Here is a 27,808-nt window from a genome sequence, read left to right as displayed (position 1 = left end):
CAGAAAACAAAACACCAGAAAAAAAAAAAAACAGGCTCTGACAAATTAAATTAGATTTATTTTGTACAAATGGAAAGAGGTGTCATAGTTAATACAATACGAAGGATATGTAATTCTATACACCTGTTTCAACATTACAAAACGCCCTGAAAAGACAAGGACAGTGACTTCAAGAGGAGTGTCCTTACACTGATCACATTCTACTCTGAAAACACTGGAATTCTTAAAAAATAATAATGACAAATTCATCAGTTGCAGTAGTTCCAGTTATCAAGTCTGACATACAGTACAAAGCGTTAAAAACACTTACATGGAAGGCAGGAAAAAAATTGGTCAAGTGTCAGTTAACTCTTGGAAAGCTTAAAGTGTGCTTTAGTCAGTGCAAAAAGAGGAATGTGTCCATTTCTGGAGTCTGAGCGCCTGGTTCCTGCTGCTGAGTTATCCCTGAGAAAGCACCTTCTCTCTGCATGTCTCTCGGAGTTTGTCAATTGTTGCCATGGACAGACTGCCAGGTTCTGTGAATATTTTCTGGGGGCAAAAATGAGAAAATCCTGTTAAAATGGAGCCTTTAGCCAACGTGCAGGAATTCTCACAAACTCCCTGTGAGATGTGCAAGATCCTTCCTTTGCTCGTAGCCGTGATGTGAAATTGCTTACTGCTGTTTGGCCCCCTCAAAACAGGGAAGAATCTTTATCTACTCCTTTGTAAAGATATGCTGGAGCACTCGCTCTGAGCTGCTGCTTTACAATTCATGCAAAAACAATGGTACAAAGGCTAGTTTGAATGTAAGCCTCCAGTTAACCTTCTTTTAGAAGGTATTTGTGGCACTGGATGCTATGCGTAGTCACAGACAGAGTCCTGAGTTGGAAGGGATCCACACAGATCATCCGGTCCAACTCCTGGCTCCACAAAGAACCACTCCAAAGTTAAAACACCTCTCTGGACTCAGAATATATGAAGCTATCCTGGGTAATTCATTTTTCACTTACAACAGTCTGTTGCCAACAGAAAAATGCAGTGTTACTCCCATACTGTACTACTTTTGTCCTGTTCTTAGTAGGCTTTTGGGGGTAGCAGATACATGGACGCAAGGATTTGAGACAATTTAAATGCTATCCAAAACTTCTATAATTGCTCTTGTTATTGCTTGTGGCTTTTGGGATCTCAAGAATAATACATTTTTTACTACTTGATTTAAAACCTCTGACTGAACAGAATGTGAGGCAAGCTGCAAGTTTATGGGCTTAAGTCTACAGCTGAGATGTGTCTCGCTTCTCTGTACTTATACTGACAGCTCTGAAGATGAGGTTATAAACGTGCCAGTTCTGAACAGCATCTGATAACAAAGTCTGCATAGCTTTAAATTGAAAACAATGAGCTTGTTCAAGAGGGAGACGTAAAATACCCACTGTCATCACCACCTCCTGCACTACTGTCTGTGCTTCTGCAAGGAACGAAACCAAAGCACGTGCTTCAGTGGCACACAGGAACCTGAGCTGTGCTGGTTATCTGCCTGCCACGAAAGCCCGCTCCTGCCATTCACCACTCCAACTAAACACTGCTGGAAAATAAGCAACGCCAATATCTTCATTCAGTGTAACTGTAAGAAAAAAGTGGTGGCTTTTCTAAAGGCAGCCACTGTAAAATGCAATGGCATTAAAGGGAGGGGCAGGAAAAGAAAAAAACGTCCTTCAGGGACAGGTGTTTGCATCGGCCTCTGAGCTGGTATTCTCATGACGGTTAACATTTAACAAACCTCTTACTCTAGACTCTTTATGGAAGGGAAAGCCCTTCAACCATCTTCCTTTTAAATTAAGCTACCCCTGTGATTTACCTTTCCCCTCAACTCTCTAATTAAAAGACTCATAAGCACTCATAGTTAAATTTAGTTTCCTTATCTATAAGTGAAAATGAAACCTACCACAGCCGTGCTAGAGCCGTGCACGGAGCTCTGAAAGGGGCACCGAACTTCAGGGGGCAAAAAGCAACCTCCTGCTTTGTGCTCAATGCACTGCAGTAACAGCAGTGGCAGAGCTCACTGACTGGGTGGTGGCAGACCTGCTCCTGGTGTCCTTACATTTCAGTCTTCTGAGTTCAGCTCTGAATCTTCTATACACACCTGGCATTCACTCTATTCATAACTTACAAGAATAGTTCTTAGTCTGCAGGTTGCCATAAGGCTCTGGTAATGCTTTCAGACTGGAGGTTAAGAGCTGGGTGCTGCCTTTTTGTTCTGACAGTGCTTTAGATCCTTCTACTACAAAGATTTATCCATGCACATTTAGAGTTCACTTGTGTCTGTCCTACACCCATCTCCTGCAATTCACCTGAGGAAAACCACAGGAACGGGCAATCCACAGTTCACCACAATTCTGTTCTTGTCAAGATCCCTTCTTACCTCACCTGGTAAGAAGGATGGGAGAGTATGAACCTTTCTGAATGCAAGAAACATCTCTAAGTCAGTCCCATTCATACCTAACTAAAGGTTGTGGAGAATTTACCTGCATGAAAGTGTGACACTCCGTTACAAACGTTCCTTTGGTGATCTGCTTAAATTTGTCACAAATGTCAGGGAAATTCGTGGCTTCCAAAATAAAAGCTTGATGTTGCTTAATTAATGTTAAGGCCACGCGGAAGATGATCTTTGACCCTTCGTAGAACAAGCAATCCCATATTCGGAGCACAGTCTGCAGGAAAGGGGAGAGTCCAGATTACAGCTTGTAGGTAATTACTGCTAACGTGCTACAAAGGAAACCATAAGCACATTGTGATGAATGGAATGTCAGCAATTACCTCTACTGGAAGGATGTCAATGAACAAGCAGATGAACCAGCGGGACACCACAAGGGTCCACATGACTCCGTGTCTTTCCATCAGCTCGGCCACAGCTGGAACTTTCATCTTCACCAGCTCCCCCAGGACTTCCTGGTCGGTTTTCAGGCCCAGCATTGCAGGACTGTAATAATCTTGGAGAGAAGCAGCCATTGTTCAGTAGGCAGTAGAAATTACTTTCCACAGAACTGAAGAGAATGCCTGCATACAGCTGAACGTACAAAGGCGCGTCCAACTCATGTGTCCCAAGTTCCAGTAAATTAAACCACAGAGTGAAGATGCCTGCACTGTAGTCATACAGCTCTGCTCTTAGCCAAGGATCATCTCTGTACACAAAACAACATTCGTGCCTATCAAATCGTCTCCTATTAAGTTTATCAGAGCTCAGGTGGCCCAGTGGAGGACAAGAGTCACATGGATGCCCAAGGAACCCACATGCTGAAGTGTCCACCAATACAATGAAGGCTCGAACGGGCAGCTTTTACCTCATGAAGCAAACCTGGAAGGTGCCCTCGTGCTGTGCTGGCTGCCTTGGTATGAGCCAGGAGAACTAAACAGTACTGCACCGTCCCAGCTGCAGAACATCCTCTGCGCTTCTCATGGCACAAAGCAGCATTACACTCAACCCTCAGGAACTGGAACTCCGCTGTCTGTCTGCGACCCTTACTTTCTTTGTTCTCACTGTGATGAGCAAATTCTGTCCACGAACAGGAGCCACTGCCACAGGATGCACTGCTTCACCCGCCTGTCTCTGACATGCTCCACAAAGCAACGAGGAAGTACACTGAAAACAAACACAGAGCTGCACCCTGAGCTCACAGCCAACACCAGAACTCTCTGCACACATGTTAGTGCTGTGAGCATTTGTGAAGTGGAGCACAGGAAGAGTAATGTTGACTCGTGAAGTAAACTTTGCTTAAAATGCTGCTTTCATGCAAGAAAAAGGCAAGGAGTCCAACTCAAGATAAAAGAACAAGCCTGCTGCTCTTTGCTCCCCTTCTTGCTCCACTCATGCATCTGCAAACTGTTTATTTTTGGTGTTCCTGAGACAGGAGCACAAACGTCTTCACATCGTCACCCGTGAGTGTCCTTGGGAGGAACAAGGACCCTGTGCCATCACCTGATACCCCGAAATCAACAGCAGCCGCTATTTTTAATCAGTGCAGCAGAGCAAATGCCAGCATCGCAGTGAGAATGCAACCAGACACCACGCTGTGCTCCAGGAGCTGCCCAGCAAAAAGCTCACAGCCAGAGACCATGTGTCCATCGCTCCTTGAATGAGCACAGCTACGAGCAGCTGAGAAGCCTCAGCATAAACTACAGTTGTGTTCAGGTTTCTTAGATGGAGGCCAGGCAGCTGGGCTGCATGCAGAGCTCAGCTGGGATACTGCTGCCAGATCACAGCAGGGAGAAGTCACGTACAAGGGGCAGCATCCAAGATGGCTTTCTATGCATGCACTTACTGTATATTAATTAGAGCTACCAGGGATATTAATTATAATATATATCGTTCTCTATATCATGGTATGTGTATTTGTGCCTCTGAAATGTCCCCTCAGCAAAGCTCTGCAGTTCTGGCTCTCCTCCCCCATCTCTAACGCCGCTGTGTGCCTCCTTGTCCTGATCTTCTGTAGCTGGCTGCTCTGCCCAGTCTCTCCCAGGCCAAAATGCCCTTGTTTATAAACAAGCCTACACAGAGCCTTTCTGCACAAGGATGCTGTGCAGCAAATGATTTCCACTCACCTGCCACCCCGACACCCCAGCTTTATGTCCTTTTGCGTTGTGCCACAAACAATTTGAAACGTCTCAGTCTGCATTACCCAGACACAATTAGCATATTCATTAGCATCCCCTCTCTGGGGAGCACTGCACAGTTTATGACCTGGAACGGACCTAAGCCAGCATCTGCTCCCAATCTGCCACTCACTAATGAAAAATAAATAAGTAACCAGCAAGCATAGGTCAACAGTGTCACCCATTGATCTGGGCTGCTTTGCAGGAGTGTCCTCAGATGAGAGGTGATCTCCTGAGAAAACACAGTGTCAGATTGCTTCCTTTTATTTCTGCACTGAAAGATGGAAGTGATTGAGGCAATCACATGCTACATTACTTTTCACATACCAGAAGGCAACAAACAAAATACTGTACTAGAAATTATTCCTCTAATTTATTGTTCGTTACTAAATTCCAGAAACTCATCTGGATGAAAACCAACTTTCCCAATATGAATCACAGAATAGCCTGAGTTGGAAGGGATCCTTAAGGATGATCAAGTCATAGAATGGCTTAAGGCTGGAGGGGACCTCAAAGACCATCCAGTTCAGGCTTCCCATTTCCAAGCTCTTTGGGCAAGCCACCCATAGGCTTCCCTTGCTTTCCCCACATCTTCTTCACCTGCTCTGCATCCCTGGAACAGCACACAGCGAGCGGCACCTCTCCACATCCTGCTCCACATACGGCTGCCTGCCAGTGTCCCCCAGCAGTAATGAGATTTGCAGGAAATAAGGATTTGTGAGGACTGCACGTCCTTGTGAGGTGTTACAGCTAGATTAAGCGGTTCCAAAAATAAAAGTTTAAGATGCAGTACTCTGCTAGCCTTGAATTACCTCCCCGAGTCAGAGCTGCAGAAGTTATAAAAGAATCCTTCGAGTCTGTCGTGCATATGTCAGGTTAAATATAAACACTCCTTCTGCAAGAAGCAGCCTAGGAATTATTCTTAGTATTGCAGAAATACCCAAGGCACGACCTGAGCCCTGCTGCACGTCTTCCAGCATTTCTAACTATTATTTCAAGAGCCTACATAACTCAGCCTGGGACTAACCAAGTGATTTGTAATTATAAGTGTATTTGTAATTGTCATGGGAGACAAAGAGGACAAAGATCGACCCCTACCGTTTTAGAAGACGAAGTTCTCTGCAAAGTGACCTCTGCAGTACAATAATCTGCAGCTCCTCAGTCTGCCCACTGATCCCATCAGCAGGTAAAGGAGCGGAAGAATTGCAGTGTGCTGTGCAGCCACCACATCTACCCATCTAAAGCTGCACTCTCTCCTTTGTAAAGTTTTCTCTCTCCACTGAAAACGGGTTCATTTTCACACCGTTCTGCAGCACTCTTACATGGCTCCTTGTTGCAAGAGCAGTGGGTTTGTAGCCAGACTTCCCTCAAGGCCTGAGCAGAAAAGCAGAACAGGCTTTGGGCAAGAGCAGGCTGTCAACTGCAACTGGCTGGCTTCACAAAGAGGATTCACTTCTACATTTCCAATTGCAACAGAATCAAATTCTATTGCAAGCTTTCGTGGAAAAAGAAAAGCCAAACCTTTCCAGCATTCTTTCACTGTTTGCTCCCTATTAGCGACTCTCAGCCTGCTTTGGCCAGAAAGGCAGGGCAGTGTTCTGCTCTTCTGTCACCACCATGGGATAGTTCAAAAAGGTGAGACAGGTCTTGTAGGAACCTGTTTTGCGAGACTCTGAGTAAAAAAGCTGAACAACACATGTTTGGGAGGAAATCAGAAAATCACAACAGGAAAAGGAGGAAAACCATGAGTACTGCCAACTCTTTTTGCACTATCGGGTCGAAGTGACCCCCTGCAGATGTCCTGGCCACTGTGATATCCTGCAGATACGTGCTTTACGGGCAAGTTGAACTCTTACACTCATGTCATTTTAAAAACAAGATCCCCAACCTCCATGGGAAGATGAGCAAAACCCCCAAATAGGCTCCAGCCATCATTTTTAATTCATTGGGTCAAAGCAAACAAGAACTTCTGGAGTCCTGAACTGCAGCAGCAGCAGCCATCCGCTCACCACTGAGGATCAACTCCAAAACAAACACAAATATAAGCAAGTCCCATTCATTTTGGATGGCTACTACCTTAAAATAGGGAGAATACAGGCACTGTATAGATGTTTACTGGCTGTGATACTGGCGTTATGCAACAATTTTAGATTATGCTGCTCTGAGATATTATTTAACACCTTTTCAGCAAGCACAAACAGGCGGTGTTTTATTTTTCCTGCATAACCCCATTTGTCCATATTCTTCTCTTGCCTCTAATTCCAAATTTGGGAAATGGATGCTGGGGTATAGAAAGAACTGTCTGGTTTCTTTGCTTTTCAGGCAGCACAACGGGATACTGAGCAGATGTGGCAGCTAGCGTTTAGAAACAGAAGAGAGATGCTCTTAAAAATAAAGACTGTAGAAAGAAAAGCAAAGATGATATTGTTCTTGACTTTATGGTGAACAAAAATGAAATACAAAGGAGCAAAGACTCTGTATGCAAGCTCAGAGAAACAAAGCAAAGTTGGCAGCATGTTAGAAAGCACAAACACAGTTCAGCCATTCCAGTTACAAGGAATGAAACAGGCTGGGTTTGCCTTTAATAGTAACTCACTGTTGTATGTTTGATGCAGCTGTGCATCATTAGAAACCAATCTAGATTAAAGACATAGCTATCAAAGCACTCACGCACAGACTGCACGCAGCAGAACAAAATGCTGTAGGTCAGTTTTCCTCTCTGACACAGGGTTCGGATTTTGGGTGGTCTTGTGTGGAGCCAGGAGCTGCACTCAATGATCCTTGTGGGTCCCTTCTAACTCGGGATGCTCTGTAATCGTGATTCTATGAGATTTCTTCCATTGGAGAGGAACTCATGACCAAACACAGCAGATTACCATGACTGCTTGCTCTACCCATAGCGGAAGCAAACACTTACAGCTGTATCGTGACTCTTACAGGACTGGCAAACGCTGCTGAACAAGGACTCTGGATTTCTGGTTAATTCCTATATGGGATTAGGAAGAGGAACTACTTTATCAGTTCACTGCACTGACAAGATTATTCTTAACCTCTCAGCATAAAACACACACTTGTATTATCTTGCACTTAAAAATAACCTCACAACGTTACATTTTCTTCAGCTCCTTACAACAGTGCTAAAAGTCACAGCAGGAACTCCCTACTAAATCACTTAAAAGACCTGGACAGATGCAGGAGGCTTAACTAGAAAGCTGAGCAGACACACACGGTTCTGGCCTGATATGTGGAAAGGAATCCACACGTCCACCCTTCAGCTTGAAGAGAAAGGGAACAAAATCCACAGTTCTCTTACTTCAAGTCCTCTTCTATGGAGCCCAGGATACCATTTGCTTTCCAAGCTGCAAGAGCACATTGCTGGCTCATGTTAAGTTTTTCATCCATCAAGACCCCCAGGTCCCTCTCCACAGGGCTGCTCTCAAGGACCGCTCCTCCCAGTCTGTATGGATGCCTGGGATTCCTCCAGCCCAAGTGCAGAACTCTGCACTTTGCTGTGTTGAACCTCATCAGGTTCACCTGGGCCCACCTTTCAAGCCTGTCGAGGTCCCTCTGAATGGCATCCCTTCCTTCTACTGCGTCAACCGCACCACTCAGCTTGGTGTCATCAGCAAACCTGCTGAGGGTGCGCTTGATTCCATCATCGATGTCATTGATAAAGATGTTAAAGAGCACCACTCCCAAGACAGACCCCTGGGGGACGCTGCTCGTTACCAGCCTCCACCTGGACACAGAACCATTGATGACCACCCTCTGTCTGCGGCCTTTCAACCAGTTTCTTATCCATCGGGTCGTCCACCCATCAAATCCACTTCCCTCCAGTTCGGAGATGAGGATGTGGTGGGGGACCATGTCAAAGGCCTTGATCAAGTCCAGGTAAATGACACGGGTCGCCTTCCCTTTGTCCACCAATGCTGTCACTCCACCAATCTTGAAGCAAACTATAAAAGGCACAAGTGAAAGAAGAAGCACATCCCTCTGCTAGCCACAAACTGAGAAGTAGGTAAAGCATTCAAATCTTCTGAACATAAAACATATGAAATAACCACACATCTCTCAAAAAAAGATGCTACTTCTATACATTCAGGTGGACAAAAGCCACTATGGGCACTGCTCACAATTTCCTTCATATCATTCCTTTACTTCCAAAGCACATACCCTTCCACAAACACATTCTTTATGTTATTACCGATGCTGTAGGATACATCATACTGTGTTTTGAAATAATGTCCAAGCTTGCTGTAGCCAACCAACTTCAAAACAAAACAAAAGCACTCCAATATCTTAAGTTACAAACAAATCCACAATAAGCAGGTTTTAGCTCAGGAAAAGCCCAAGTAATCCTTGGATACATTCACTACTGGAGGAGAGAGAGTATGTCACTTCACTCTGTGACATTAACCCAACCTACATCAGAAACCTGCAGCTAGGTTTGATATTCACATTTAATGCAGAAAGTTGACTTGAAGGCACACAAAAGAAAGGGTTATCAGCTCTACTTACAGAAATGGAGCTCTGTAAGGAACTTCTGTTTGTGGTTTTTATCCAAGGAATAAAAAGCAACTTTGACTACTTCACAGAGAAAATATCCCATAGATCTCTATGGGCTTTTCAACATAGTAAAATGAAGTCTTAAAAGAAGCATGAGCTGCAACCATTTGGATGTGGTGCTCAGGGACGTGATTTAGCAGAGGGTTGTTAGTTAGAGTAGTATGGTTAGGTTGCAGTTAGATTCAATGATACTTAAGGTCTTTTCCAACCCAAGTAATTCTATGATTCTATGATTTAAGCTCTGCTCCCACAGTGTAAATACAGCCACGCTGAGGAATACAATGTTCTTCAGCATTTTTAAATATGTTGGGTCCTTTTGTTGTGCACAGCCAAAGTTTAGCATGTTCCCACACAAAAGCAAGACTGAGAACATGAATACTTGGTCACACACAAGAGACCTGTGGCTTAGGCAAAACTGCAGCATTCCTACCCAGCTACCTAAAGCACACATACTCAACAATGAGCTTGCTCTTTTACTGATGAGTCTTGCAATTTGCAAGGGATGTTTCAAGGAAATATTATTATTCCAAAGTATAAGTATACTTATCATTTGAATGAAGAATAGCCCCAGTTCCTTGTTTCCTGCTGTCTCCCATGTCCCTCTTGCCTAGCAGTTCAGATTCGTAAGTAATAAACATTTCAGGCTTATCAAGGTTTCTAAATATACGCACACGATGACCCCAACATTCCACTTTCAGCTTATCAGGACACGGCATGCTTAACTTCTAGATAAATACAACTGACCTCTAACGTTCAGAGATGAATCCTTTCATTGTGCAGCTGACTAGCAGCAGAGTATGCCCAAGTCTCACATTTTCAAACTCCTGACTACTCAGCCTCTCTCCTTGGGGCAGATGTGATGTTGTACCTCAGAGCTGCACGTGAGTATCGCTTCATGCATGATAAGAGGAATGCTGTGTGGGTTTGTGAGGACTTTGCCAGCACACAGCCCTGCAGCTGGGTGCTACCAGTAGAGCACAGTGAGGAAGCAGCCCAGAAGCAATGCTATAAAAAGGATTACTTATCAAAAACGACTTTGCAAACATGACGTCACGTACATTATGCACAGCCTTGCAAGCTCTCCACACATGCTTGAAGTGCTCAAACACTCCCTCTGAAAGGACATGTTTTTCATTATGTGACAGTCTCCTCCTAAGCTGCAAATTCAGCTCAGCGTTACTCCACTCAGGTCCCACAGTGCCTTTTACCTGCACAGCTGACTAAATTCTCCATATGGAACCAAGTTCCACTTCCCCTTGGAGAAGCAGGTCTTCAAAGACGTGGCTGTCTTGCCAGCTCTGCATTCTGAAGTTCCAAAGCAATCCCTCTGGGTATTCATTCAGTCACCAGAAGGAAACAAATGCACGCTTACTTGCGACTAAAAGAAAAACAAGCAGTCTACACAGAAATACTTTATAGGTAATAGTGCATTCTGTATTCCTTAAGTGGCTCCTTCCTTAAAACCTGAAGTCTGTATGACAGGACTTCTAAGAAGGTCATAACATTGATCAGAAGAAAGATGAGGATATGCAAAAGCTGGATGAGCAATTACGTTCTGTTACTCAGTTGAAATACTCTCTTCTCTTGCATTATGCAACAATACCTGCAAGCCTATGGTTGATACAACTGCAAACCAGAAACGTGTCAGATATCACTTATCCAAACACACAGATGTTTGCCTTAACCAGCAGTGGCTAAGCTGCACACCAGAGCAGTATCTTGCACTGCACCTTTTGTCCTTGCAGATAATGCCTGTTAATGCGGTCTGCCAGTCTGGTGGTCATCATTCAAAACTCTGTTCTTACTTGATGTTACTTATAAACAACCAGGCATCATAACAGTTAAACAAACCAACCATTTTAAAAAGCACCAGGCTGAAGGAAGGTCGCTAGACTGACCCCTGAGGAGTACTTGCAGGCTAAACCTAATGAAGAACTTAATCATTAACAGTGTTGGGGAAAGAGAAAAAGGTGGTGTTTGTTAATGTGCCCTGACATGAGATTGCCTCATGTCAGGGCACACAAAAAAATGTGTTCTACATATATTAAGTCCTGATACCTGCACATGATATATGTATAGCGGAGTGAATAACTGCCATATTTTTCCCCTGTTCAATTCCCAGTTTATTCACAAATACATAAAACATGACTACTATGCTCCTTAGATTACATACCAAGGTACCACATTTGAAAATTACTTCCTACCTGCTGCTCTCTAAAGTAATCCAGCCTCCCCAGTATTTCCCCAACTGAACAAAAAAGTGTGCCAGCAAGCACAGCTGTAATGAACAGAAGTTGCAGACACTTGAACTCTCGATTTGAACTGAATTCTTACTGGTTCCTGTGGGCTCCAGCATCTTCAGACTGAACCTGGGAATAAAAAGATCTTGGAAACCACCTACAACTTCAGTTAAACAATTCAATTCTCCCATACTATGGGGTGGAGATGTATTTCTTATCCTTCCAAAGCCCTTGCTAAGCAGCTGGCAGACACAACAGGCTGTGGGACTGCCTTCAGCAGAAGAATGACTCTCTGGCTTCATTCAGCTGTATCAGCTGATGTGTGGCACACAACCAGCTCCAGTCCTGCTAAACTTTTGCTGAGTCAGAAGGTTTTTGAGGGGTATAATAAGGTAATTCAGCCATAAAACCTTTACTTAAATTGCCCCATTGCCAAGCTGTCCCCTTCTGCCAGGGCAGAGGAGCTGCACTTCCATCACACCCTATGGCACATGCGTCCCCCTCATCCTAAAGACCAGTAACGAGCAGGGAGGTGAGCCCAGGTTTCAGGAACATGATCTGTGGCTGGTTGGCTTCACCTGCTGGCCAAAAATCCTGCCAGTAGCCAGATACCAGTGTGGATGTTGAGTGCAATTAAATGTGTGTGGGCAGGGGCAAGGAAGCATTCATTTTAACACTGCAGAGGGCAGAGAAGGGATTTCCAAATTGTCCTAAATATCCATCAATTTAATCAGCAGTGACAGGACATAAGCAGAAATGAGGACATGATTTGGAGGTATATCTCTTGCAGTGAAAGGGGAAAGCATAGACTGTAATTGAACTGATCCACAGAAGAGAAACGAAACTAAGGGAAAAGATTGGCTCATCAACCTGTTGGCATCCAACAAAACTGACTCTTCCCTCTAAAAACCTGGAGAATGTACAGTATTTCTCTTCTTCCCCAACAAGTAATTATATGGCTTTAAACTGAAAGGCACTGTACTCAGCACTACTAACACAAGGGAGGTGCTCAGCTGAGCAAGTTTCCTCATGGACATAGTCTGCCTCTCTCTCTTTCATACGTACATAATATTTCACTGAAATTATGCAGCTGTCTTACTCACCACGCTATGAATTTTATCAGATGTTTTTACTATACAAAAGCTTCACCCTGCTAACTTGGGCTCTTGCTGAGTCAGCCGAGGCGGAAGAAGCATCTCAAGCTCTCTCAAAGGTGACTGTGAAGAAGAGAAGGCCTGCCCAGAATAACCATTCTGAGCAGATATCCCTTTCCCAACTGGAAGTTGAGAGCCTCTGCACTGAATGTCTAGAGAAGAGGAGGCTCAAGGAGACCTTATTGCTCTCCTGAAGGGTTGTGGTGAAGTTGGAATCACCCTCTTCTCCCATGTAACTAGTGATAGGACTACATGGAATGCCTTCAAGTTGTGCCAGGGGAGGGACTTATCCCCCCCAGGGACATCAATGGCATTCAGGCAGTGACAGGTCACATGGCACAGGGCAGCTTTCAGTCCCCTACTTGTTGGCACAGCTTACAGTTCTCAAGGCTGAGCCAAAACAAGACAGTTGATTTCTTCAGGCTATTCTTACAGATTAAAAGTAAACTTTGGGGCTGTAAAATCTCAAATATTTGCAAACTGATTCACAAGTCAAAGTGCTCCTCACCTGTCTCTAATCCAGCAATTTGCAAATGAAGTCCAACCATTCTGTCTATGTTTAAAAAAAAACTCAGCTCCTATATGATGCATTCAGTGTAAAAGTTATTTTCTTACACTTGGTCAAATAATTTTTAAAACTCTCACAGCTTTCTTTCCCAGAGTCTTTCTCTTCTGTTCAGAAGGGAGCAAAAATGAAAAAGATACGCTTTAAAAAAAAATCTTAAACCAAACCAGAGAAACATGGTATCAGTCTTGATGCCTCTGACCAGCATTTAGCTGACACTGTCCTACTGTACTCAGCCTCCAACCACCTGGGAAAAACATCTGTTCAAAAGCAAAACTGGGCCAATAGCAAATTTCAAAGCTTCCTTATAGAAAAACAAGTTTCTCAACATGGCTTTACATTGAGGGTGTAGCTGCAGTCATTCCCATGCAATGCTCGTGGGAATTCCTGACAAAGCCATTCTTCCTCTAGAACTAAATTCCTAGAATGTATGTTCCCAAATATACTTTCTAAGAGTATAACACATAACTGTGTCCGATGTCTGCTCGTGGTTTTAAGCTAGTCCACACACATGGTGAGATTCAGCTTATACACAAGGCAAAATTCAGCAAGTAAGCTCCTGCTGCAAAGCCAGGCAAGCAGGCAAGAGAATGTAGGGAGCTGCTGAGCTGACCAGTTGTAAACGCCATGTGTACCTTATGGTGTGCTGTACTGCCCTCAAGGCTCTACTGACCAGCCTGGCTAGATCCTGTAATTGTTTATAAGAGCTGTGATAAGAAAGTCACATGCACACACAGACAGGGCGACATTTGTTTGCCTTGCTGTGCAATACTGCTGCATGGACAGTGCCCAAGGCACGCCTGCTCAGAGGTCTCCTGTCTGGCAGAAACCCACACTACCTTGCAGCTACTTCTGAAGAAAGGTCACGCTGCCTCCTGCCAAATCACTGGGAATCACTGCTGCAGACTGAGCACTCAAGCTGCATGCATCACCCATCTTCGTGCTCTGCAATCACTGCTTCTTCTATGCCTCAGCTCATATTCCTGCAAACAAATCCCAGACACTATCCAAACCCTGTTCTCCAGCATCACACTGGCATAGGAAGACACCTACCAAACAGGTATAGCAGGGAGTGAGAAATAACAAAACCAAGGCTGAAGTCTGACTGCAGAGCACGCAAGTTTGGCCTCTGTGTTGTCCTTGCCTTGTTTCCAGGTCCCTAAAATGTCTTCAGTCCACATCAGCCTATTTAACATCTAAAATCTTGAAAAATGGACTAAAATGCAAAGATCAAAGAAAAGCCAGGCTTTGGTATACAAAGATAACTGTGTAAGCTCTTAGCATACCAGGCAATATTCTTCCAATAAGGGCATCTAGCAACCAAAAGGACTCCTCTTCATTCTTTGTAATAAGAATCAGGTATCCAGCTATGAAATTCATGCCCTGAAAGAAAGAGAAGAATTTTAAGATGCAGGCATTTACCTTAAGAGTTTCTATGTCATTTCTTTTGATTATGGGCTAACTTACTGCCATTCTACACAGTTGGAACATTAGGTGAAGTTTAGTAATAAAAGGCACCGGTTGAATAAGCTGTTAAATCTCCATGGTGATGGCTACCAAGAATTACTTTAAAAAGCTCAGAGAGAGAAAACTGAAAGAAAAAAACTTAGTAGTATATGATTTATTTCCAATTTTCCCTTAAAAATAATAATCCCAAAGCCCTGTCTCAGTGTAGTCAATGAGTGTTCTGGCCAGAACCAAAACATGGCTGGTGTGGATGTGCAACACACCTGCAGGTGGACCACGAATCTACAGTAGAACGTTTGAGCCAAAGAATCCTGAGTAAAAAGTTGAAACTCCAGTAGCTTTAATGAGCTGTTGCTCATATTCACCATAACACTGCTATAGAAATATCACTAATCTACTTTCTTTCTATTCCTCAGCTTTCAGTTGTCTCAAGTATGTCTGTTCTACTGCAAACAAGACTATACTTACAACAATACAGAAAGCAAACTAGCGTGACAATTTACAAAAGATGTCCCTGAGGTGCAAGCTCCCCTGGAAGTCTTCCTAGGCTAGCAGAAAATTACATTATCTTTAAATATTTACAGGCTATGAAAGCCAGTGCTGGTTACATTGTCTTCTTCAGTTTCACCCCTTTATTTATCTTTCTCCCTGCTGTCTCCCATTCTAAGCTCAGCTTCTGCAGCATTGCCAGTGGCTACAGGCAGCAGTGTTGTCACGGCTCTGAGGAGGATGACAGCCACCAAGAAGCCAGAAGCCTGTATGGAAACCAAGATCTCATTTCTTCAATTCACCTGCCCCACTACAGAAGGCCTTGTAGCACTCCCAGAACGTGGAAATATTAGGACACTGCACCTTACCCAATGGCTCATTTTCAAGCTTTGAGTCACAGCAGCTCAGACAGACCTTGCACGGCCTTACACGGTGCTTGGCCTCCTAGCCAGGACATCAACTATTTGTTTCTAGGCTGATAGCTTAGTAATTGCATCCATCTATGGTGACACGAGACTGCTTGGCATTTAGCACTGCACACACAGAAAACTTCTCTGAAGCGTAAATTCGCAGGGCTCTGAACTTCACTGGTTGTAGCAGGGCAGGCAGTGCCATGCTGCTGTCTCAGCAAACACCAGAAATGTACTAGCACTATGAAAGTGCCCCCCCAGAGAGTCTGAGAGGGCAAAAATTGCAGAGTTCTACTTATTTATGTCATGCCTCAGAAAGCAGTTGCTAGCATTTGGTTTAGGTTCTGTTTGCAAAGCAGACTCTTCACAGTTCTATATCTTCTGTTGTTCCCATAACATTAAACATTTTAATAAATATGCAATACTGAGAGCAATAACATTGAAAAATTATGCAATTTTTTAATTGCCATGTTTCAAACAATCTCTGCATACAGCTGGTTAGCATACATGAGGGTTAGGTTTGCATTTGTGTCTTCAGTGCAGAAGGGGAAGAGAACAGAGGACTTTATAAAATGAACTTCAAACAAATTTTCTTCCCACTTGCCACCTATACTAGGAGGAGGCACCAAAAAAAAAAAATAGTGATCACATACCTGACAATATCCTACTGCTTTATTGTGATGTCCATAGGCCACCAACACGTTGTAGAGTGTGTGCTGCAAGCAGGGATCAGCCGTTTTACGGAATTTCACATTATCTGGAAACGTTCTGTTCATGTCTAGACAGAAGGGGAAAAAAAGACCAAAGTTAAGAGCTGCTCCTCCCTTTGCCTTCCAGAGAAACTTTTGCAGCTTTCCTGAAGTACAATCAAAACCTCATTAAACCGTGGTTTTGGTGGATGAGTTTTAACAGGAGCAGCTTTACCCCTATTTTGGCTAAAAGGCCATCTGCATTTGCAGATAATCTATTCCTAGAAAGACTGATCTTATTAGTGTACAGAAATCAATTCCAGGAGCACTACAGGAATTCTGTAGAATGGATTCTCTCATGGTGTGACTGCAAAGGCTAAATGAGAGCAAACCACTCAGGTCAATAAAAAAACAATGTTATTGAGCCAAACAGCACAAAATGAGCTGCAGCTCTAGGAAAGCATATTCCATAACAAACCAAATCAGTTGAATTATCACCCAGGGGGCTTCCACCAAACATTCCCAAACTATTAAAAAAATAAACAAATAAAAGACCTATTCTTGCAACTGATCACTTTCACTTGAAATCACAATTTCTTTGTAATTTGGTTTTGATTGTTTGGGGGGTTTTTTTATGATTTTTTTTTCCTCTAGGAGGTGACCATCAGACAGTCTGTTCCTTCCTTTGTGCAAGAACACGGAGAAGGAGACTACGCACATCCCACATGCTTAGCTCAATGCCGGACCAAGGACTGTGCAATTATTGGCATTTCAAAACACTCCTTTCTTCCAGATCAAACACAAATCTTTACAAAGGACCAAAAAAAAGGCACGCAGGTTTGAGCCAGTCACCCCAACACTCTTTGGTGCTTGGAAAGAAAAAGGCAGAGTTAAGTTTTTAGCCAGCTTCACCCTGTAGAGGGGTGAGCAAAGGTCACCCAGTCCACTTGCACATCTGATCTGTAGAAGCACAAGGTGGGGAGAAAAATTCTATTTAAAAGCAACGTTGCTTTGAAGATTTTCAAAATCTGAGACATTAATAAAGTAACAGTTATGTTGGTTATATGTAACAACAACGTAACAGTGACAGTCAGCACAAAAAAAAAGTTCAGTGTGAACATTACTGCACAGATGTTTGTGTTCTATGAGTTACCAGATCTTATCAGCTGTTTCTGTATAAAGGACAAAGTCTATCACAGCCTTGACACGAACTGGAGCTGCACGCAACTAAAAGCAGGAGTCCCTCAAAATCTTGTTTAGTCTCATGGAAATCGAAAGCATTAAGAAATCATCACACAAATCACCATTTTTTTTTTTTTTTTCCTTTTAAAGTCAATAAATCATTTACAGAAATGGGAAGGTTAGAAAATATTTCACCTCCCATGTGACCTGCAAGAAAAGCAAAAGGAAAAAGATAATTTTAAAAGGACTTGAGCAGCGGCCAGGCAGTTATGGGATAACTATGTTTGTTTCCTCTTGGTAGGAAGAGCAGCATTGTATTTGCATAATCAGAATAATTTGTTGTTTATTCAAGTATATGCTGGACTTAACAGAAAAGATGAAAGCTGACATTTCAGCTGTGGCTCTTCTCAACAGCTGTGCAGAGTAAGGATGAAAAAGGAGTAGGAAAAGTCCAAAGAGAACAGAGGCTGACCAAACTGAAGTCATCTTCAATTTCACAACCTGGGGAAGGTCTGTAGACAATCAGTTCCTATTTGCTTTCTGATCCCAGAGTATGTTTTCTTTGTAAATAGAGCATGAATTGCACAAACTCCATTCCCTCTCATCTCCAAAAGAACTGGAGAAAGGCAATGAGGAGGACTGCAGGTAAGGTACTCTGAGGAAGTATCACTACACACTTTTCCCCTCCAGCTCTTCCTTCAGCTATTTTGGCAGACAGACAAGGTGAGGAAGCCATTTGGGCATGATCTGTTAGAGCATCTCTCACACAGAGCCCAAAGAACTAACGCTGTTGCTTCCTGCATACCCTGAACTTAGTGAGCATGCCCAATCCTCACTAGCAAGTCAACTCCCTTCAGAGAAACTTACTTATGGTTTGAGAGTAAAATGTCCACTGTCTCCAGGGAAAAGTCAACAGCAATTGCCTGCATCACTTTTCTGAACCTGTTACAAACGATCCCACAGGCACCATCTGACCCACATAGCCAGATTTTCACACCAGAGGTCAGAAAGTGTCATACAGGCCAAGGGGACTGTGAGTTTCTCACCAATACAGCTCCTCTTCACTCTTGAAATGCAAGAGTACAAATGTGGCTGCTAGCTGTGTGTGTAATGAGAGGATTTGCACACACTATGGACTTACCTGCAATTCAATGGCCTGGTCTAGAAGTGGAATATTTTCCAATGGCACCCACAGCAAGCAAACATTAACTTACAGCCAGACCTCTCTGTAATCAGCACATAGCCTTTGTATCAGGAGGACAGCCACATTTTATCATACCAACATCACTTGTTCTACAAGATTTACTATAATAGGGCACGAACAACAAAGCTCAGTAGGAATGCATTCCCTTCTAAATATGTACTAACGCTGAACTATGAAAATTTCCATCAGAACTTCGAGACAGGCATTATTTAAGCTCTTAAACTTAAGATGTCTTCTCTCTCTTGTACTTCTCCTGTTCCAACAGCAAGTGTCATACAGCAAAAGCAGCAATAAAGCTCATCAATTGGGAATCAGCAAGTTGAAGAGGGGAAATAGTCAAAGGACAGTTTAATTGCTATCAGTAATCAGATTTTTCTTCAAAACTAGACCATTTCTCTGTACAGCTCTGCATCCGTGCCATACTGGGGGCCCCAGGCCTGGACGCAGTACTCTGGTTGAGGCTTTACAAGGGCAGAGCAGAAGGAAACAATCACCTCCCTCTCCCTGACGGCTACCCTTCTTTCAATGAAGCCCAGGACACCACTGGCCTTCTGGGCGGCAAGAGCACACTGCTGGCTCATGTCTAGCTTTTCATCTATCATGACTCCAAAGTCTTTGTCAGCAGGGCTGCTCTCTAGGAGTTCGTCTCCCAGTCCTTATCTGTAACTAGGAACAACCCAACCCAAGTGCAACACCCTGCACTTGGCCTTATTGAACCTCATTAGGTTCTCATGAGCCTGCTTTTCAAGCTTGTCCAGGTTCCTCTGGCAACTTAATTGATGGCAACTTAATTACATCCCACTGAAGACATTTCCAGACTGCAAGTAAATTCCAAACGTAAATGAAAGCTGTTTTGAGCTTCTGGGCACATAAAAGGAACAGGAAACACTGGCTTTTACACATTTTACAAAGAATTTGAAGGAAAAGTCCACGGTTGGCTGTGCCCTCTCAACCCTCCTCCTGAAATAAGAGGAAAATATGGCTGCTCTTCCCTTGTTTCTAAACCTCAGCATTGAGCTGTCCTATTACATTACAGCTCGACTACAGGACTGCCTGAAAATTTAGGGAACGGCAAACATGAGAAGCGAATGACCAAACAACTCCACACCTTAACTTAGTTTTCTCTTACAAAGAACCACTCTGAGGGGAAACCAATGTAGGCAAAACGTACTGAAAGTCAGGCAACAGTTTACATTGAAACAGTCCCCAGCTAAAGCCCACAATAATAAAATTCATACAGTCAAGAAGATTACTGAGTTAAACATAAATTTTCCATTCACTTTTAATACTTCTCTACTTTAGCCCTCATACATTCACACTGCTGTTTCATCTCTAAAGGAAAATTATCACCCTGAAGTACCAAGTTTTTTTTTTCCCCCCTCTTCAAATAAAGCCCTCCACCCCATTTTTCCTATATCCCATTCCCTCACTTGTGCAGCAGCCAGGCAGTTAAAAGATAACTGAGAAAAGAAATTGCTTCATTCCTCACTTGCAGCAAACACACTTAACTGAATACATCTTGCTCCTTCTCCTGGCCCTTACCAAGGCTGGCTATAGAAACTCAATGTTGTAGTTTCCTCTGTATTCACGAAATTAGAGTTCTGCTGTTTCCAGCTCTGAGCAGGATACAAACCAGATTTCTGGCTACTCTTTGCATAGGCAGAACATGAAAGATTATGTTCCAAAACGCCTTACTAAGGTGTGCAGCCCCAAAAGCTCGTGGTGCTGCTGTTGAGGGGAACATGGCATAAAACAAGAAGAGCTTCAATGCTTATCTAACTCCAGATAGAAATCAGTAAAGCCTCAACTTTAACAACCTGGCTTTTTCAAGATGGAAAAAGGCAACAGCAACCTCTTCTGCCATTTTCATGAAATATCCTCATCACTGTGCTTGCTGCTGTTCCAGGTCCTTTGGGGAAGGAAGTAACAAAGGCAGGTGTCACAGTAACTCATCATTCACCTAGGAGATGACATAATACTTTCTAGTTTGTTCGCTGTTCCTTCCCAAATAATTTCTAATCTTCCTTACTGTTTTTGACCACACGATAATCCTGGCAAGAACTGTACTGTTAAAGAGCTTATGGCTAATCTAATTTACACGTTAGTTCACCACTACTACCAAAACCTAAGTTTTCCATCACATACTTGATCTCCTACATTTGAAGGGCACAGCACAGCAGACAGACAAAGGTTCTGTTATCAGGACAATGACCTGTTTTGATTGCTTCAACCAGCTTGTCATTTTTCTCTCCTTCAAGCAGTGTCTGGTAGTATCCAGGGTTTTGCTCCATGTTGGTTTGAGCCCCACTCACGATCATCCAGATCAATGCACGGTGTTCGTTGGGAATGCCTTTCCTGATATATCTCTTCACTGCAAAACAAAATGATTCTTCTTAGTTTATTTATTTTTAAAATATTTCCACTTATACTTTTCTTTCAGAATGACCAAAAGAAAGTTTCTAAGTCAAAGGAAAACTCTTGACTACAGATTATTATGCTTTCAAACCTACACTACCAATTAGGACAAACATTTTCTTCTCAGCTACACAGTATGTCTTAGACTCCCCACACTGATCTTCACTCCCAGCCCTCTGTCTCCCATAAGGACTTTGAATCTTTTCCAGTTTTCTGGATGGAGATATTAACAGCAATCTTTGTCCTTCTTCGTTCAGGGAAGCCCATCTTTGATCTCTCCCTAACATCTTCCAGTATGATACCACTGGTTGCTTGCTTATGCTCTAGCACAAATGGCTATGTTAACATAACACTGGGATTTCAGCTTAGTACCTAAGTGCTGAAACCACAGCAGACAAAGATACACATGAAATGGGATGCTAGTGTCTAAGCTTTAGAAGTGATAAAAATGTGAGTGTGCAGCAGGTTTTTCTTCCCAGAATAACGGGGAAGTCTTTTCAAATCTAAAATAGCTGTTATCACCTGCATCGCACCATTCTTTTTGTTTGTTTGTTAATTCAAGATGATGATTCAGTATGAACATCCAGGATGCAAGATTGCAGGAAGAAGCATCAGGCTATTAGCAGCCAAAGCAGCTTCCTCCTGGGAGTGGAATGAAAGACGTTAACACAGAGGCAATGCTGGTAATTAATTCATAATCCTAAACCCTAACGATCCAAAAAAGATAGCCAAGCACTTGAGATTTTCTAGCTTTTTCCAGGGAGAAGAAACTGACAAAGGCATCAGATATTTCTTACTAACAGAATGGGACTTGAATGAGAATGAGGAATTCTTTGTTGTTCCACACAATAGCATCACCTAGCCTCCTTATATCCAGTCACACAGACCTGTAACTCAAGATAAACAGTATCTGAATTAAAGGCAACTGGCCTTAAAAACAGCAGAGTGAAAGAAGAGTTTACAAGAACTCAACCAGTGACTTTCTATATGCATTCACCTTATTTTAGCCCATTATCTTCCAGAACTCCAAACTGCTTTCTCAGTGTCAGTGGAGAGATCCATGCATCTTTAATGGGCATTCCAGACACTTAAAATCTGGTACCTTCAGAGAAATGTTCCTGCCCTTCACATTTGCAAGAAACACTCGACCTTCAAGCTGCAGTTTTTGTTTAGTGATCCCATGAGTGTTTATAGCACAGGTAATAGTCTCTCCTGTTCCAGCTATAATGTAACTAACTACAGCCTTCTACTAGATAGACTGGAAATAATTCTTAAGTTTCCATGTTTAATAATCCCCACTTCATCTTTTTTACAACGTTTTGCTCTCTGATGCTCAATAAATCCTACAGACAGGCACAGCAAATGCAGGAATGCATCTGAGGAACCCTCATTTTAGTCAGTGAAATGTCCAGATGAGCCTGCAAATGCTCCTAAGAAGCTCAGTGACTGAGCAAATTACTGGGTTATCATATTGTAACAAATAAATTTAGACGGTACTTTAACAGCTATCAATTCTGAAGGGAGAGCCAGCATCCACATCCAACAACACCACACGTTAAATTCAGAGTCGTGGGGATGAGCCTTTGACCTTGGCACAAGGGGAAAGCAGCCCTGCAGCTCTGCATACACTCATTATCCCTCAGTGTCATCATCCACATGACAATAGGTGGCCAGAGGCTCATATCAGCCAGGCAATTGCCTATCCCAGCTTCCCCAGCTTGTGAAGGGTGGAAAAGCCCACCAGGAAAACGATAATTCTTGACCTTTTTGTCACAAAATAAAGTTGTATTTACCTTTTTTTTTTTTTTTTTTTTTTTTTTTTTTTTTTTACTTCCCCTTTACACTGCTCTGCTCTGCACCACAGACAGACTGAGCCTGCAAATCCTCCAAGCATAGCTGATGAGCACATTACTGGGCTACTGTAATACAAATTCAGATAGTATATTTTTCTGGAACAGCTATCCATTCTAAAGCAGAGCTAGCATCCACCTCCAAAAGCATTGCACATTAATTCATAGAAGTGGACATGAGTCTTTGACCTTGGCACAAGGAGAAAGCATAGCAGGATGCTCTTCAAAAAGGCCCAGGAGAACTCAAAATGAGATGGGTTCACAGATAAGTCTTCTGGGCCTCAGTGGGAAGGTGGCAAATCAAATTATACAGGAAAATACCAGCTAAAAACAAAAATTATCCTGCTGATAATATTCCAAAAGTGTAAAAAGCATCTGCATGTTACAGTTACGATTCAATGCTGAGGAAATTAACTCAGACCCTAGAGAAAGATTCCACAGCAGAGCTGAAAACAACTTACCAAGAAGGAATTGAAAGTTTTGCATTATGAACACACTGCAAAAGAAACAAAACAGATCTGTGCTGTAAGCATTCAAATTGCTGTCAAACATACAAACTGACTTTCTAAGATGCTCCTTACTTCCTCCAAGCCCTGCACAGGAACAGAAGTGCTCCTGTTACAATCACAGTTTTGTACCATCTCTTTCACTTTTTGCTGTGTTTTACCAACCTCCGAGATCAGAAAGGCACCTTTTGCTACTGGCCAGTTTTGTCCAATGCACTCATAAGAGAACAGTCAGTTCTCTTGCACAGCATACTTTTGGCCAGAGTTAAGCTCCTTTGGGTGATTAGGTTTGATAGTTTGTCTGTCTTTTGGTCCTAGAAATATAGAAGTCAAATGGATGGAAGCAATAATTAAGTGGACCTCAGCAATGAAGGAGATCGAAATAGTTGTTAAGGGACCAAATAACACCTAGAAATGTGCATGTGTATAAAAGTCATTGTAGCTAGCTAGGGCAGAAAGCAAAACGAAACACCACCAAACAATATGAAGGAAGAGACTGGAGAATGAGCAAAGGCAGCTATCAGCCTAAATACCCATGGCCCGCCCTGCCAGAAGGCTGTGATCCAGAACAACAGGATACACTCCTTAATTATCCTTGTTAAAACAAAGTCTAATTACTTTTATTTACAGTAGAAGCACATACATACCACACAGGGCATGACAGCAGCACGTGAACACACCACATTTCCAAACTGGAAAATTAGCACAAGTCATCACTTCTTCCTGTTCACTCAAGTCACCCTGCTCAGAGGAATTCTAAGCTTCTCTGCATGTAAAGAGAAATGGGTGTGGAGCTGCAGAGCTGCCTCACTCATGGCTAGCCATAGCAGGATGCCTTTTAAAACAGCCCCAGGAAAACTCCAAGTGAGAATATGAGTTTGCAGATATATCTATTGGGTTTGTGGGGGAGAAAGCACTCCTCAGGTATCTGGAGTACTGCATCCAGGCCTGGGGCCTCCAGTACAGGAAGGACGTGGAGCTCTTATAGTGGGTCCAGAGAAGGGCCACTAAGATGGTCAGAGAGCTGGAGCACCTCTCCTATGAGGAAAGGTTGAGGGAACTGGGCTTGTTTAGCCTGGAAAAAAGAAGGCTCCAAGGAGACCTTATTATGGCCTCCCAGTATGTGAAGGGAGCATATAAACAGGAGGTGGAATGGCTTCCAAGGGTGGACAGTGATAGAATAAGGGGGGACGGTTTTAAACTGAGACAGGGGAGGTTTAGGTTAGTTATTAGGAGGAAGCTTTTCACACAGAGGGTGTTGAAGCCTTAGAGCAGGTTGCCCAAGGAGGTTGTGGATGCCCCATCCCTGGAGGCATTCAAGGCCAGGCTGGATGTGGCCCTGGGCAGCCTGGTCTGGTGGTTGGTGACCCTGCACATAGCAGGGGGTTGAAACTAGATGATCATTGTGGTCCTGTTCAATCCAGGCCACTCTATGATTCCTGCTTATGGCTGACTTCTGCAGCAAGGAAGTTGATCAGAATCAGCTCCTGAGCAGAGCCTTAGAGCAAGGACCCTCATTCTAGAGGATGAAATTCAACAAGAGTACAGAGACCTCCTGCTCTCTGGGTTCCCACAGGGTCCTCCTCCAGGTCAGGGCGCACACCAAAGCCACTACTTACATGATTCTCTGTGCATCTGCCACAGACCTTAATACTGGTATCAGAGGGGAAGTATTTAAATCAGTAATGGTACAAGTTAATCTGCTGCTTTTCTCCCTCAAGGTATCAGCTGAAGATAACAAGGGAGGTCTTTTTTAACAGCTTTACATTTACACTCAGACCACATTTCCCCAACACTGCTTATTCCAGTTGTTCTCCTTATAGTTATGCACAGCTGACAAACTGAAGTACCTTTTGCTAAAATTAATATTATCAAAGATGACACACCAGCACAAAGGGGCTTGCTACCATCAAGGCTGCCTGCACCCTCTCAGGGGATTTAATACATCCCATTTCTCACATACTGCTGCAGACCTTTAAAAAATACAATACAGTAGCCTGTTACTGAATACTGCCACAACATTAATGATCATTAATGGTTATTAGTGGAGAGGCAGCATGGCTATTGCTATTGAAGTCTAATGGACAAGCTAAGAGAATTAGTCAAAGTTTCAGCTCTAAAACAATGCCAAAGGCATTCACAGTGCTATGTCACAGGAGTGTGACAAGGCTGGAACAGGCTATGTGACAAGAGAGAGATGTGACCAACTCACAGATATTACTGAAGGTTGCACCTGTCACAGTTCACACATTTTAAGAAAATAAGGAAACAATTTTTCCACAATCCACACCAACTCAGAATACTGCATAGTTACCATTATATAAAATGTAACGCTTTAAGTAAAAGCTTCTTTATATTTGCAAGAAAAGTAAGAGAGCAGTAGTTACTTTCAGGTAACTGGGCACTGGAACAGGCTGCCCAGGGCAGTGGGCACAGCCCCTAGCTGCTGGAGTTCAAGGAACATTTGGACGGCACTCTCAGACACAGGGTTTGAATGTTGGGTAGTCTTGTGCGGAACCAGAAGCTGGATTCAGTGATCCTTGTGGGTTCCTTCCTACTTGGGACATTCTGTGACTCGATGATTTAGCAACTATAGCTTAAACCTACATTTTCTGGTGATCCTCAGCCTCAAGACTGACATCGCTCCATACACTGTTCCACTTAAGATGTCTAACTTGTTATCACTTCATTATTGGTGCCAAGGGAAGTAGAAAAAAGAAAAAAACCAACCCCCAGATTAGCACTCAGACTGTACCTGAGGCAGAGCTTTGAACATTCAACTGCATTTGTCCTAATTCCTTCACTCTGTGAAGCATTTAGCTCCAGTTCTCTGTACACATCCTTTGAGCAGCAAGGTAAATGTTGTTTTACAAAAGGAAGAATTTGAAAGCTGTCAGCAATTGCTCTCCTGGCAGAGCCCTCACACCCTCATCCTGGGGCTCGCAGACTCTGCAGCTCTGCACATCTTTTCAAAGCATGCCATGCAACAAACAGCTGCACACCAGCATCTGGAAGTTCCCGTGGCTGTAATCTCTGGGTTACAGATGTAGTAAGATATTATAACGTTTGCCAAAGAAGGATTAATCCTTTGTAAGCTTTAAATCAAACCAATGATCTCCCTAACAGCAGCGTATTTGCTTAGGTATCATTACTGTTTATAATAAGAAAATAGAATACAACATTCAAAAGCCCAAACCAATGCAATTAATACAGGTTCCACCATAATGCATTTTTACCCACAAGTAACCGCACCTTTTAAACCCTTCTGTATGCTGTTTTTCCCCTTCAGGAGCTTGGACCATTTTATTGCTCTTCTGGTGAGCACCACGAGGTATCTGGAAAAGAACGCTTCGTAGGACGCGTAATCAAAGTCATCTGGCCTCTCAAACCCATACGGATCAACCCTGCAAAATAAAGCATTCTTACAAAACTGTTCCTACATACCTGCAGTTGGGGAAAATAAATGAACAAATAAAAAGCTACAATGCTTCAGATAGCTTCCAGCTGCTATTTCCAAAGGCAGCCAAAAAATCTCACAACCCAACAAAACCCTGCTGTACACACGCTGTTAAACGCCTTTGATATGCAATGTGGAATGTATGTAAGCGAAGTGACACACGCACTGCTCAGCCAGTTTTACAGATTTCACTGCTTCTAGGAGTTCTTAGAGCAAAGGATCCGTTCTGTGCAAAACTGACCCAGATGACTGCACAGAACCTTATCTCGGGTGCTAATGGAGTCTCAGAGCCACCCCAACCCGGCCGAGTTTCAGCCGGACGCACTGCGGGAAGGCAGGACGGTGGCACCTTCCCTCCCACACCGCTTCACACCTGCTGGTGCTCACACAGTGACGGAATTTGTCCCCGCGGTGGCACCTGCACAGCGCTAGGTACACGCGAGCACACGGGCGTGCAGCAGAGTGAAACGCTGCACCAGCGGCCCTCGATCTCCCGCGGGGTACAGGGGAAGCCCAAAGCAGGGGACGGCTATGGCACCTCCTCCCTCCCGCCCGCACCTGCCCCGGCTGCCAGCCTGCCTCACACCTGCGCTGCAGGCGGGGGGGGGGGAGCCATACGGCTCCCTTTGGCCCTGGTCGCGATGCCAGCGGGGAAAGGGCTATTTTAAGTCCGATAAAGTCCCCGCCGGGACCGGGCGCCTCCGCTCCAGCACCCGGCTCGCCTCCTCCCTCGGATGGGCAAAAAGTTGTCCAAACGGCGTTCCCCAGGGCCGCCAAGCCCCCCGCCCTACCTGTACGCCCACTCCCGGCCGTCCTCCAGCCCGGCCATCGGCCGTCAGCGCTCGGCCCCCTCCGGCCGGGAGCCGCCGGCGGGCTCTCCTCAAGCCGAGCAGCGCCGCCTCCGCCGCCCCATTCGGAGCTCCGGCCGCCGAGCGCAACTCCCCGACACGCTCCGCCGGTTGAGGGGCGGGGGCGGCCGCCGGGTTCC

At 43.8% G+C, this 27,808-nt stretch overlaps 1 protein-coding gene across 1 annotated transcript; it reads right to left on the bottom strand.

The window, feature by feature from the left end:
* Nucleotides 1-41: 41 nt before the first annotated feature.
* GRTP1 (growth hormone regulated TBC protein 1) lies at nt 42-27,808 on the bottom strand. Its single transcript, XM_048961477.1, has 8 exons — nt 27,612-27,808; nt 26,616-26,767; nt 20,805-20,963; nt 16,171-16,295; nt 14,438-14,534; nt 2,794-2,966; nt 2,502-2,687; nt 42-528 (listed from the first exon to the last, which is right to left on the bottom strand). Exons 1-8 carry the CDS (start codon nt 27,647-27,649, stop codon nt 439-441), a joined length of 1,020 nt encoding a protein of 339 aa, XP_048817434.1. The 5' UTR covers nt 27,650-27,808; the 3' UTR covers nt 42-438.

This window comes from Lagopus muta, chromosome 1 (assembly GCF_023343835.1).
Source record: "Lagopus muta isolate bLagMut1 chromosome 1, bLagMut1 primary, whole genome shotgun sequence".
Lineage (NCBI taxonomy): Eukaryota > Metazoa > Chordata > Aves > Galliformes > Phasianidae > Lagopus > Lagopus muta.
This window is presented reverse-complemented; position numbering and strand designations above follow the sequence as displayed.